The sequence below is a fragment of the Lycorma delicatula genome, chromosome 9 (assembly GCF_047948215.1).
Source record: "Lycorma delicatula isolate Av1 chromosome 9, ASM4794821v1, whole genome shotgun sequence".
Classification (NCBI taxonomy): domain Eukaryota; kingdom Metazoa; phylum Arthropoda; class Insecta; order Hemiptera; family Fulgoridae; genus Lycorma; species Lycorma delicatula.
The window spans coordinates 23,862,920-23,876,860 of record NC_134463.1 but is presented as its reverse complement, the minus strand read 5'-3'; the positions used below and the strand labels follow the sequence as shown (position 1 = coordinate 23,876,860).

General features: G+C 26.5%; 1 protein-coding gene across 7 annotated transcripts in view; it reads left to right on the top strand.

The window, feature by feature from the left end:
• Vha100-1 (V-type ATPase subunit a family protein Vha100-1) overlaps positions 1-13,941 on the top strand; it is a 130,208-nt gene that overhangs the window by 3,771 nt on the left and 112,496 nt on the right. For 5 of the 7 annotated variants that reach the window (XM_075375679.1, XM_075375675.1, XM_075375678.1 and 2 more), the window contains exon 3: positions 7,227-7,355. In XM_075375679.1, the coding sequence (XP_075231794.1) occupies positions 7,227-7,355 (129 nt within the window). Of the gene's footprint in view, positions 1-7,226; positions 7,356-13,941 lie in introns of those variants that run through there. The other 2 variants (XM_075375681.1, XM_075375680.1) reach the window with 2 other exon arrangements.

The window sequence follows — 13,941 nt, the reverse complement described above, 5'->3', positions numbered from 1 at the left end:
AAATTAGCAAAAGAAGAGTGGATTAAAGAAAAGTGTTCAGAAGTGGAAAGAGAAATGATCATTGGTAAAATAGACAGAACATACAGGAAAGTTAAGGAGAATTTTGTAGTACACAAATTATATCTAATAAAGTAATAAATAAAAATTGTACACTTATTTATAATACAAAAGAAAAGGTCGATAGGTGGGTAGAATATATTGAAGAGTTGTACGGAGGAAATGAATTAGGAACTGGTGTTATAGAGGAAGAATAGGAAGTTGAAGAGTATGAAAAGGAATATACAATACTGAGATCTGAATTTAATAGAGCTTTAAAAGATTTGAATGGCAGAAAGACTCCTGGGATAAAGGGGATACCTGCAGAATTTCTGTGCAGTGCAGGTGAGGAAGCGATAGATAGATTATACAAACTGGTGTGTAATATTTATGAAAAAGGGAAGGTCCATCAGACTTCAAAAAGAGTGTTATTGTTATGATACCAAAGAAAGCAGTAGCAGATAAATGTACAGAACAATTAGCTTAACTAGCCTTGCATCAAAAAGACTACAACCCAGGAGATTTGCTGATGATGAAGTAATTCTAACTGAGAGCAAAGAAAATTTAGAAGAAACAATTAATGGCTTGGATGAAGTCCTATGCAAAAACTACCACATGAAAATAAACAAGAACAAAACAAAAGTAATAAAATGTAATAGAAATCATTTTGGTGAACCACTGAATATAAAAATAGGAAGAGAAAAGATTATAGAGGTAGAAGAATTCTATTATTTGGGAAGTAGAATTACTAAAGATGGATGAAGCAGGAACAATATAAAATGCCACATAGCACAGGCGAAACGTGCTTTAAGTCAGAAATATAATTTGCTTGCATCAAAAATTAATTTACATATCAAGAAAACATTTTTGAAAGTATATGTTTGGAGTGTAGCTTTATATGGAAGTGAAACTTGGACAATCAGAGTACCTGAGAAGAAAAGATTAGAAGCCTTTGAAATGTGGTGCTATAGGAAAATGTTAAAAATCAGATGGGTGGATAAAGTAACAAATAAAGAGGTGTTGCGGTAAATTGATGAAGAAAGAAACATTTGGAAAAATATAGTTAGAAGAAGAGACAGACTTATAGGCCACATATTAAGGCATCCTGGAATAGTTGCTTTGATATTGGAGGGACAGGTAGATGAGAAAATTGTGCAGGCAGGCAATGTTTGGAATATCTGAAATGAAATGACTGGCACTTAATGGGAAATGTTGGAGAGCTGCATCAAACCAGTCAAATGACTGAAGACAAAAAAATTGTTAATTTTTAACGGGTAATAATAATTTTAATGGTCAAACTTTAATAACAAAAAGTTGAATCTTCAGAAGTAGTGGATCTGAAAAGTCATTTTAAATAAAATGTTGAAATGATTAAATATTTTTAAAGATAATTGTCTTAAGCAAGTATGTAGATTGTTAATTTTTCTAGAATTCAAAAACTTTTTCATAATGCAGCTCTATGTTTCTCTATAAAATATAATATTTACAGTATTCATAACAGCACTGTACATGCAATGTGGTTTTTGAAATATTTCGATTTTACATTTTGACATATTAGAAGTCTCACTTTTTAGTTAGGTATTTGAATATTACAGATAGAACTTACCAAACATTGACAGAATATTATATTACAATACTATGCATGACAGTTATTTGTTGTATAAAACAGAAGTCTTTTATTAGAAATCATGCAAGTATTAACTCCTTTAATTTAAATAGATTTAATATTCATGTAATGAAAATCAGTTATATTTAATCTTGGTTGCTGTATGCAGCAAAGTAGAGGGTAGATTGTTTGATGCAGAACCCTCTGGTTAATTGGAGAAATTATCACCTGTAAGATGGTTATTCCTGTAATCCAAAATTGGGTGATATACAAAACTGTCCTTTAATATTTATAAAATCCAGATTTCATTAATTTGACATTTTAGATTGCAGTTGACAATATTTATGGATTTAACACCTTTAAAATTTTTTACACCGGCAGTTCCTGTACATAAATGGCATAGCTGTTAACCTAGTGAATTGTTTGACTCTCCTTAGTATCTGGTTACAAATCTTTGTTAAAGTTTTAAAGGCTGAGGATTTTGTTACCCTTAGGTGTGCGTGTACGCGCGTGTGTGTGTAATAAGAGAAATATAAAATCATTATGCTGTTATGTATTTATGCAACTATTAAAGCACTGATAAAACCAGTTTCATTGTTTAATGATTTGGAAATGATATTCAAAGTTTAAGACGTTTTATCAATAGATTTTAACATGGATGAAGGACTGAACATTTGGGGATGCTAATTGAGGGTAATGTGAGGAATTGATTTTCTGATAACACAGAGTATGAGATAAAATTGAATCAAATCCAGCCTGTAAATTTAGCATGTTAGAAGCAGTTAAAATTGAAGCCAACAATATTTCTCTGATAAAGTAATTTAAGAATGAAGAACCAGAGTCTGAGAAATATTATAAGTTTTTCTTTGAAGAACTCGGTAAGCCTATGGATTTTACTGGATCTCTTCAATGGTATATGAAAAATCTTAAGAAGGCGACTTTGTTTCTTAATAAGGCATGGTATGTGTAGAAATGTTGCATGCCCTTAGTTCTTTATTGCTTTTTATATATACAGATTGGAAAAGCAGTTGTAAGAAGTTCAAATACGCTCTTTCTTAACACTAATTTTTTAATTAATCTGAAGATTTAAAATTGATCTTATTTTCCATGCTTTTTCTAAAAGTGATATGGTTATCATTTTATCTCACCTTCCACCTCTTATGTATTTTGTTAAATTATCTAATTAATAATTTTAAAAATAATTATTTAGCCAGTAATTTTTTAATATGGAAGCATTAATTGTGTAAAATATACTTTCATTTTATTTATTTGTTTTTAAATCGCCAAGTATATTTGAAGGTGTATATTTGGACACACTTAATGCATTTATGTGCATTTAAAGATTTGTAATATTACTTAATCTCATCTTCAATTCAGCAGAAAAATTTACTGATAGTCTCATTTCACAATTAATCAATATTATTAATACTGAAGTGAATGTATTAAAATTATCATTTGTTTAGTAAATAATAGCAGTGTTGTTTAGTTAATGGGAAAACTACTTGTATATTTAATTGTGTTTAATTTATGTTAAGCAAAGGACCTGTTTTTTTGCATAAATTTAAATTGAAAGTTACCTGTTGTAATCTTTTTTTTTAAACTGAATGATTTCATTTTAAATAGGATAATGTAAGTAATAATTTAAATTTATTTTTTAAATGTATATATGGTTTTAGTTTTTCCTTTTATACTGCTGTTTAGTATTAATATGAAGTAATTAAGTTTTGACCTTTTGTTTATTAAATAAGTATTTTTTTGGTAAATCATTAAGCGCTCCTTTATTTTTACTTTGATAATAGCCAACCACCGTGGCAGCCGACTGTATCTGTCTTTCATCTGGTAGGTTCAGTATGTGATTCCCAGCCAGCCATATCATTTTTCATGTACAAAAAAATTCTTTCCTATATTCCCTCTTCAAATTTTGGCATGAAGAGGGGATCCTGCTGTAAAAGTCCACCAAATTCCATCTAACTCCAGAAAAAACTATTATCATATTTTATTGTATTAGCTTAGCCATTTGGGTGTAAAGTTCTTTATTATTCAATTTAGTTATCAGAAGTGAATCATGAAGTGAGTATTTCACTCATAAGATAATGATAAAATTTCATGTTATGTTGTAATAACTTTTTAGGTTATTATAGTTTTACTATAATCTCTGCTTAGTAATAAAGAAATTGAGGAAAAGTCAACATTTATTTAGTTTATTCTTTTATTAAATTATACTATTTGGTTTAATTACTATTTTAAATGATTTTACTTTCCCAGCTGTTGTAGTATATATGTACAATAGATTTGTTATCACTAAAAAAAAAAACTCCCCTTCATACATGCATTCATGATGTTTTGAAATTAACTGAACCAGAAAATTGTAAAATGTACCTTAAAATGTTTTAAAGTTAAAAAACCTGGGTTTGTGTTATTGGATTTAGTATTTTTCCAGTAATTTTTAATTTTGAAGTTTAATTTTTCACAACACATACATCGTGTTCAGGTGATGATAACGCCAAAGTGTTTTTTCGCTCAGAAAAAAATTATTTTTTTTTTAGATTTATAACCATGAAATTTGGTTTGACAACTATTTTATTATTTTTTTTGTTTTAATTGGATGCTGAAGTATTACATATTAAAGGGTGTTAATATATATATTTCTTGTGCATGTTTATTAAAAATTAATTTAAAAAAGTTAACAAGAAAATATTTTTGAAACCTCACTTGTCACAACTGAGACTTGATTTGCCAAAAAATTATCTTTGATCTGTTCGAGGACTTATTTTTCTCTACATGTGGCTTTGTGAAGCTAGGGTGCTGATAATATTTATATAATGTCACTCATTTCATTTGTGGCTATTTACAGAGAATGTTGTTTAAGCTGCAGAAGTGCTTAACAATTAATAGACAGTAACAATATAATATCATGTTTAATATTTAAACATGCAGATGCTTAATCTTTTGTTTGGTATACTAATAGACTGATTTATTGAATGTAAATTACCATGAGTTCTAAACTAAAAATATTGCTTATATTCAGTCTTCTTCATGAACATCTGTAATTGATAAATATTAACTACAAATGCTGATTACCAGCAACCAGCACCATCAACACTGTTAGCTAGTATTGGAAACCAGCTTTGGGTGTGAATACATCTTTAAGTGAGAACATTATTTGTGTTTTTTAAGTGAAAACTTTTTTATGAGTAAGGGTTAAACACCTTGTCTGTAACAGTAGGAGTTTTTATCAGCTTTTGTTTGACCGTATTAACTTGAAAATTGTAGAAACCATATTTCTTGGAAGTTAGTTATTATGAACTTCCAAGTTCAGGATTGGAACAACTTTCAAACTTTTACAGGATTAGAAGTAATGCATCCTGCTTCAAGTGGTTAAATAGGAGTTCTGTTAATTTTTCTTTTTCTGTTTTGATTATTCATTGTTAGAAATTTTACAAAATTATTATATAAACTGTATATTTATAATATACAGATATTTTATTATATTACATAATAATGTATGTGTTATATACATAAGAAGTTCATAATCTTAGTTATGGACAGTTTAGTTAAAAAGCAACTTGGTTGAAATGTGTATGTTTGTAAAATGTTAGATAAAAAGGCTAACATAGACTGTGTAATTGAGCACAATCAGTTGGTGGGAAAAGGCAGGACCCAAATGAGATGAAAGCAGAGAATTGAAAAACAAATAAATGAAGATAAGAATCTGCTAGAGGGTGATTGGATTGATAAAAGCTGTGGAGGATTAAGAAGTGATGAAGAGCAGATAATGAACAGTATATTAAAATGGGATAATAATATATGATACTTATGCACTTAATATAAAATGAATTAAAACGAAATAAACTAACAGAGTACATGTAACATACGTATGGTTATGATCATGTTTTATTAACAGTATGAGTGCACTTGTAGTCAATGATATAAACCAACATATAATGAGTAAATCAGACTTTATTTTGAAAGTAAGAATAAAATATAGAATTTGTTCAGTTCTTGCACACATATATTTTAGTTACCATTTTTCATAAAACAGTAATTTTGGTTTGATCTGGCCATCATTGATAATTTGGCAGATATTCCATTTAAAATTGATTTCTTACCAAACTGTGTTCATTAATCAGCATCACATAAGCAGCTGGATCGGTGATTCAGTTTTTGAGTTTACCAGATTTGCAGTTAAGGGAAGAAGATGGTCTTAAATCATTATGAGAACTCTAATAATAAGTAACTTTATTAAATCTTGGAAACAAGTCCGTGAACTTGATCCACATTAGGATGGGTCAAGGGAAGTGTGGTTACACCTTGAAGAGGTGGATTTTTCAACCATCTGCTGGCTGCAGCTGTGAAGCGGAGGAGCAGAAAGTAAAACATATTGTTACTGAGTGCCCACTTTGAGCATTTGATGGTGATCTTGGGACTCTACATCAAATGACTCTGAGTACTCTGGACTGATTGTCAAATTTGGACATTTCCATCTGATTGTGGATACTTTCGTGTACTTGTAAAATCATACAATATATATATAAAAACAAGTTTGCCTATCTCTGAAATTGCTACGAAGAATTTTCAGAATTTGTGTGGTACAAATTGCTGGAAGTGTGTAATTGTCTTATGTAATCTTTATGTTACTATGAAAGAGAACATTTTGAAGTTTACATGAGTGAATACGTAATACTTTTGATGATCTCAGTGATAAAGAATTTGTTGTTGGATTTTACATAATCAACATCATTCATCACCACCCATTACAGTTCGGTTTAAAAGATTTTTTAAAATCTTTTACCACCTGCCCTTTAATCATCCTCTATAGACACCTATCTTTGAATTGTTTGTGTCAGTTGAACACAGTTTCTCTTGATAAATATTCTTCACTGTATGCAATTTTAACATTTCAAATGGTTTGGCAGCTTTTTTCCCTAATTTTACACACTATTATTGCTTCTGTTTTTCCATTTTTTCCATTACTTTGAATACAAAATAAACTAACTTTAATTCAGCTGAATGGGTTAAAAATTGCACAGTCTATAAAAAAATTGTCTCTAATAAGTACCATTGATCTATGACTGATAACATCAATAGTACAGTTGTATTTTAGTATCTGTATGAAAAATAATTTTCATGCTGGGTGTATTTTAATTTTGCTTAGTATATAAAACATGATATATTTTAGGATGTCATGAACATCTTCTAAATTCACAAAAATCACTTTTCTCGAATAAAATGCATTCTACTGAGGATCATAATCACACTAAATGTAAGAGCTATGTTGAATCGTATTAGATTCTGTTTTGCATGGAACTAAAACACCACTATTTCTGGATTTGTGAAAGTAGTAATTTTGAATTACAGAAATTCATTAAATTGATTTCTTTTTTTTGCTGCTCTGTAATAAATTAGTAAGTTTTTTACCAATCAATTATCTATAGATTTTCAGTGGTAAAATTATAAATATATCATTTTATGTATCAATTTGCTTATGACAAATAATTAATTTTATTATTATTTCATTATTGATGCAATATATTTTGTGGTTATCAAATAAACTTAGCATATTATTGTTATTTTTTATTTTTAGGCTACCTTTGAAAAACTTGAAAATGAGTTACGTGAGGTAAACCAAAATGCTGAGGCACTTAAGAGGAATTATTTGGAATTGACAGAGTTAAAGCATATTCTTCGAAAGACGCAAGTCTTTTTTGATGAGGTAACATTTTTGTTAGTAGTAATTATATTACAAATATTTAAATATATTTTTATTTTTATAAAAATTTATGAGTGTTCGTATTTATTTAAATTTTTATTTTTCAACTATTTATTTTAGTTCATAAAAGTGTTTACTTATGAAGGTGAATAATTTATATGGCGAAATATTGATATTATTAGAAAAAATAATAAAAATTCTTTTAATTAGTTACATTTAAGATTTTATTTTTGTCTACAAGTTCCTTTTCTGAATTCAAAAAAATAATATTTTCTTATTTTCATAGGCATTTTTAGTTCGTTATGTGGTATTCAGTTGTTAAGTTTTCATATCTGCCTGTTAACAAATTAAAACTTCAAAAGAATGAATACAAACAAAAAAAAATTTGGAAAATATATTAAAATTTATTTTTACTTCCTCGGATAAACTGAGGAAACAAAGAATACATTATTGTTTGATTAATAGTTTTTATTGTCTAGTATATGTTAGATTCTGTTTTATTTTTTGTTTGATTGTCTTCCATTAAGTTAAGCTTTAAGATTTCTTTTAAAATTGAAGGAAGGAAATTTCATTATTAAATACAGCCATCTACTTTCATATATATTTAAGAATAAGTTTTTAATATATCTTTATATATAAATGTATATGAGGTAGTAAGTAAACAGCTTTGTTTTGTGGAGTTAGTACTTAAAAAGGTGAATTTTATAAAAGATATATTTTAGTTGGTCATCAGCCTTTTCGTCTCAAATAATCATGTTGTTTACTATGTAAGAAATCTTAATTACATCCTTAATAATTAATTAACCATTTTAATAAATAAATGTTTTTGCAATTTATTATGCAGTTTGTTTTTATTTTTTTATGCTAATTAAAAGCTGAATGTTATTTAGTTTTATTTTTTAGATTTCATAACTAAAAACAGTTTCTTAATAGTGAAATTCTATTTAGAAACTCAGTAAAACACAAATTTATGTCATATATAGAAACAAATTGAGTCATTTAGGCATATGAGCTAATTTTGTAGTTTGTTTAATAGTATATTAATTGAAAATAGTATAATTTAACCTCATATTATCAATTTTAACTTTCATTACCTTTAAAAGAATTGATAACTAATATTTTATGAGTCATACATTTTTATGTGCAAAAGTATGTATTTTATGATTCATTTAAGTGTCATTTTGTAAAATCCACTTTATTATTATCATCATCGTAATTTATTTCCTTATATGTGTAAAAAAAACTTGATTGTTCAAAGAAAAGTATTCAGAGGAATGATAGCAATTTTCCATTTCTCATGATTTGAGGGTCAAAATTGAAAAAATGGCATATTTCTGTTTTTTTCTTTTGCTTTATTTACAATTACAAGCCTTGTAATTATAACTTTAATCTTAGCCAAAGTATTACTGGATTGATTTATTTCAGATTCTGTGTTTATTGCCAAGGAGACTGCCCCTGAACTAATTCCATCAGTTTTTAAATCTTTTAACAAAAAAAAAAATTGATACATTTGAATAATTGTAAATTTCTGAGTAATATTTTCTACCAAAAAAGAATTGTATTTTCTTGAGAATGATTAGCATTATCCTGATTTAAGTTAATACACTTTCAATGTATATGCCCTTTAATACCTGTTTGGTAATATATTCAAAATCATTCATTAGGACTTCATCCTTGTGAAGTATTTTTTTTTTATTAATTAAAGATATTTTATGAATTTTTTTTAACATTAAACATGTAGAAACTTTTTTTTTGTGTGAAGCATTTTCTATAAATTGCTTATTTTTGTTTGTGCAATGAAAATAAAAATTTAATAATTTTTTAACCCTTTTAGAACAAGCTATTTTTGACTTTTCTGTTTTAAGGTATTTTAAAAATGACTAGATTATTAATATGATAATTGTATTATAGTTAAAAAATAATAAAAATCTAAATATTAATATACGTGACATATATTTTTTTGGGGTTTTATTCATAATTGATTATTGCTCATGAATATGATAAATCAATTTTATAAAATTAATTCTTTGAAATAAAATTTGCATAGTTTTTTGAAAAATTTTGTTTGATTGAACATAAATAATTGTAAAGTATTATCTCGTAACAATTTTTTCATAACCTTTTTAAAGCGCATTCAAAGTAAACTAACGTATTAATCTTATTTTTTATATAATGCTATTGCAGAGAAAGTAATTTAGCCCATGATTCATTATTTATTGCTTTTTAGAGGTAGCCTACATCAATTGATAAAGAAAAAGTAAGATATATTATTTGTACTTCTACATAATAATTATAAATTACTAAATAAACACTAAAATTCTTACAAATTTTATAAAACATATATGGAACATGAATATAAATGCCAAAGAATGAAAAATAACTTTTCCGTTTATTTGTGAAAATGAAAGTTCATGTGACTGCTAACACTTAGAACTAAACATGAAATTTAAGATGCGCAGATCAACTATCAGGTAGAAAATTGAGCTTAACCCAAAACTAGGGATTATCTATGGGTAAATGGTGTTAAAAAGGTTTAACAACTTTCTATGGCTTAATTTTATAGTCCATTTTTTAATTTATTAATTATCTCTTTGTTGATTCTTTTATCATGTCAAATGTTTGCAGCTATACTTGGGTAACTATTATTAAAAGTGCTGCTGTTGCTCTGAGGTTTTTAGCAGGTTTAAGTTATTACTCATATATTTTTTCCTCGTGTTTTACTCTGTCATTTTCAAAACACAATAAACAAGCACAGTTCCCTTATTATATACAAGCTAAATTATTCAACTTCATTGAACAAACACATTAAGAGAGTTTAAAAAAATACACAGAATTTACTCAAAAGTACTCAAGTATTGGTTTTGTATTTGCCAGTTACCGTGGAGAAACTGATCACAACTACATGTAAGTCTTTCTATTTTATGTGCTTATGAAAAAGTACTGAATCTTTGCATACATAAATAGCATACAGAAACTCAACTTTGATACTAGTTGGACCGTTGTATTTCATATCAAATACATTTGTGACATCTAAAGTACATCTTTTATAATAATAAAAGAAAAAAACCGTTAATAATAACTCCCAACTGATATCTTAGTGGAATAACAAAAAGAATTATTTGTTAATACAAGAGGAGTTCAATATGATTCAAATAAACAAAAAAAACTTCCTGTAAATTTTTAATTAGTTTCATTTATTCTTAAAATGAATTAATTTGTTTGATGTATACTGCTAATTGATATACAGAAAAATCTTCAAATATGTATATGTCTGTTATTAAATTGCATAATGTAAAATAACATTAACATCTCTATATTGAGCATAGTTAATTAATTTTTTTTTTTAATGAAAAAAATGATCTTAAGAAAAAAAAATTAATGACTTAATAAATTCCTCTACTAAAGTCTACTTTATTAAAAAATAAATAGTATTATATTAATTGATAAGTTGAAGTTATAAAATAATTTATTATTACCTCCCACTATTTTTTTAACTTTTAATTCTTATTATTGTACAACTGTGAGGAAAAAGCTCTTTTATAAAGTTTAGTTTATGCAATCAAGATAGGCCATTACTCTTATAATAGTAAAATAATATAATGTTTTTTTCCAAGGTTATTCTCAGAAAACAAGGCTATGTAGTATTTGACAAGGTGTTTTATTTTAAAATTGTGTGTTGTATGTTTTTTTTTTTATTTCTTTTATTTCTTAATTAGTGGAACAATTCAATAATGAGATGTAATTTTTATTATGTTTATTGTTATACTTGAACATTTTTTCGTTTTGTAATAATAATTAGTCATAGCTCAATTATTTATAATTCATTTCTTTTACCTGTATTTTCCGTGATATAGTTCAAGGTATTAACATTTTTGAACTTTTAATTCTTAACTGTATTTCATAAATTATACGTTCAGGTTCTGTTTATTGACTTGAATTGTGCTATTTTGATTTATTACGTATACTTTGTAACTGTAAAGTTCTTTAAACTTTTTTTTATAAATTTTATGTTTTAATCCATTCTAGAAGAAGATTGTTGAATTTATAAGTGCTAACTTTAAAATAAAATAGACCATTTGATTTAAAAAAATATTTAATATGAGAATATTTGTTATCATAAAATTTGAAATACTGTTACAAATTTCTAAATCAACATTACTGCTCAATAGTAGTGGTTAACACTTATCCAAAAAATTTTTCAATTTTTTAACAAAGCCTTTTTTAAGAAGCTTGGTGGGTCACTGAAAATAATCCCAATATAAATTTTTCAGCAAATGACATGTCTCAGCTACAGAATATGGATGTGCATTACTTTATATTTAAAACATATTTTCTTTGGGAAAAAATTCATTACTATTTTTGCATAGTTCAATTTTTCGAGTGCCTCACAGTAGAATTTTGTAGTAATCATTATTCTTTATGGCATGAAGTCGATCAACAGGATCAATTGTGTGTAGACAGATTTTTTTTACACGTTCCGGTTTTATTTTCATAGACTGAGATTTGTACTACTCAAGTAAATAATAGTCATAAACCCATAAATCTTGTTAATAATAAGTTTAGGACAGTGAATTTGTCAAGACTGGTGCAAAAATATAGGTAAATATGAATTCTAAATCTGAGATGGTAAGATAAGATTTTTTTTATTGTATCATCAATATACTTCTTTGTCATTTCTGAAGACCTATTTACCTGAATTACTCTTTTATCTTATACATTCAATATATTGTTGCAAAACAAAAGAAACATTTGTTTCATTTATTACATACCATCGGTTGCATCTTATAATTAAAGAATAGTTTGTTTTGATGTAGAAATGGTTTTCAGCACTGTGATGTAACTTTCTGTTACGTTCTTTGTATTTATGTGTAAAACATTTATACGGTTATTCTGCATCTGTTGGAAAATTTCATAAAGATTCTTCAATTATCAAAATTGAAAGTTTTAGTGGTTTCCTTTGTAAAATTGGTGCAAAGCGGTAGTGGTTTTTTGTTATAATTAAAATCATTGTTTCTCCATAGATTCTTTCTTTTTTAGAAGGGGAGAGTAAAGATTCGAAGTACTATAATATTTTTTATTCAAGATTTTATTAAAATGTTGATTAAAAAAAGATTAAACCAATATTTTTCTTGGCGTAATTTTTATGAAATGTCAAAATTTGGTTTCTCTGTCTGTTTGTTCATATGTGTTCCTCTTAAACAAGTTTCCTTGAAGCAAAAACTTATATGTAATCAGTTTCTTTTAGTAATACTCATTCTGTATTTTTTTAAGTAAATAAATATAACATGTTAGTTAGGTTACACATTTAAATTACATAATAACTATGTATGTATACATAGTTATTTGTTTCTATGTATAAATAAAGTAAGTAAGATGTGTAACCCTTTTTTTAAACATTTGTAGGAAAAATCTACCATCCTACAAATTACATTCCATTTCATTTCTCCAAATTATTGTTACGTTCTGAGTATTTATCTATATTTTATTTAAAGATTGTTATATATTTAAGACCATATTTTTATTTTAAGAATGTTTTCTTCACATCTTAAACTTAATTACCAACAGAAAGTTTAAATAAACTACTGTAAAAATTATAGTGAATAAAAATAATCAGTATATAAAAAATTTGATTGTCAATAAGTATTACTGGTTTGAGTATTTTCAAATTGAAAAAAAAGAACTGTAACATTTTTTTTATTTGCCTCTTGATTAGTTTTTATACAATTTTAATATGGGAAAAATAGTTTAATTTAAAAATCTGTTTAATTAGTTTAATAATAATTAATTTAAAATAATTATTTAGTTTTAAAATTTTACTGGCTATTTAAATAGGCTAATATGATGCTTCCGTATAAAAATATATATCTAAATAACATGTTGGAACTAGATAATTGATTGTTTTCTTACAGATATAAAAAAGAGCAATTTAAACATGTTTAATAAGAAATATGTAAAAAAAAATTTAAAACACTACTTAATTGCACTAAAGATAAAAAATAATTTTAGGATGGTATCTCAAAATGGATTTTACAACAAGCTATCAAAGCTTGTTATCATATATATAAAATCATACGTATCACCAAGGTGATATGTAAGATTATGTGAAAGTCATACCTTCAAATTTAAAAATTATGTTTACCTTTTAGTGTGTTTAATTTAAAGATTGGTGTTTTAAAAATTTTTTACTTAGTTTTTATTTTCTACTTTTTGTCTTTATAAGTTTATACTTAACAGTTTGCACTAGTGCACAGGTTTGAGTGTATTTAGCGAAAGATCGGATCGGTACGTTTTAACAATCAATACATAAGGCTAAACAATTTAATTTCCAGATAACCAAGATCTGATCAATCAAGAGTGTACCCGATGCATTAAACAGTTAGTGATCAATCTGCTGATCATATGCCGTTTGAATTGTGAAAATCAGATGATCAGTTGCCAAGATATTATGGTGGCATCCACTCACCAATTTCTGAATGGCGCCCAGGGGACACTTGAAAATATTATCCAATGGGTACCACTGGGAGCGGATAGGGTACATCAAGGATGGTCAAAAAAAATTTTCAGAGCTCTAGGACCGACCATTTTTGAG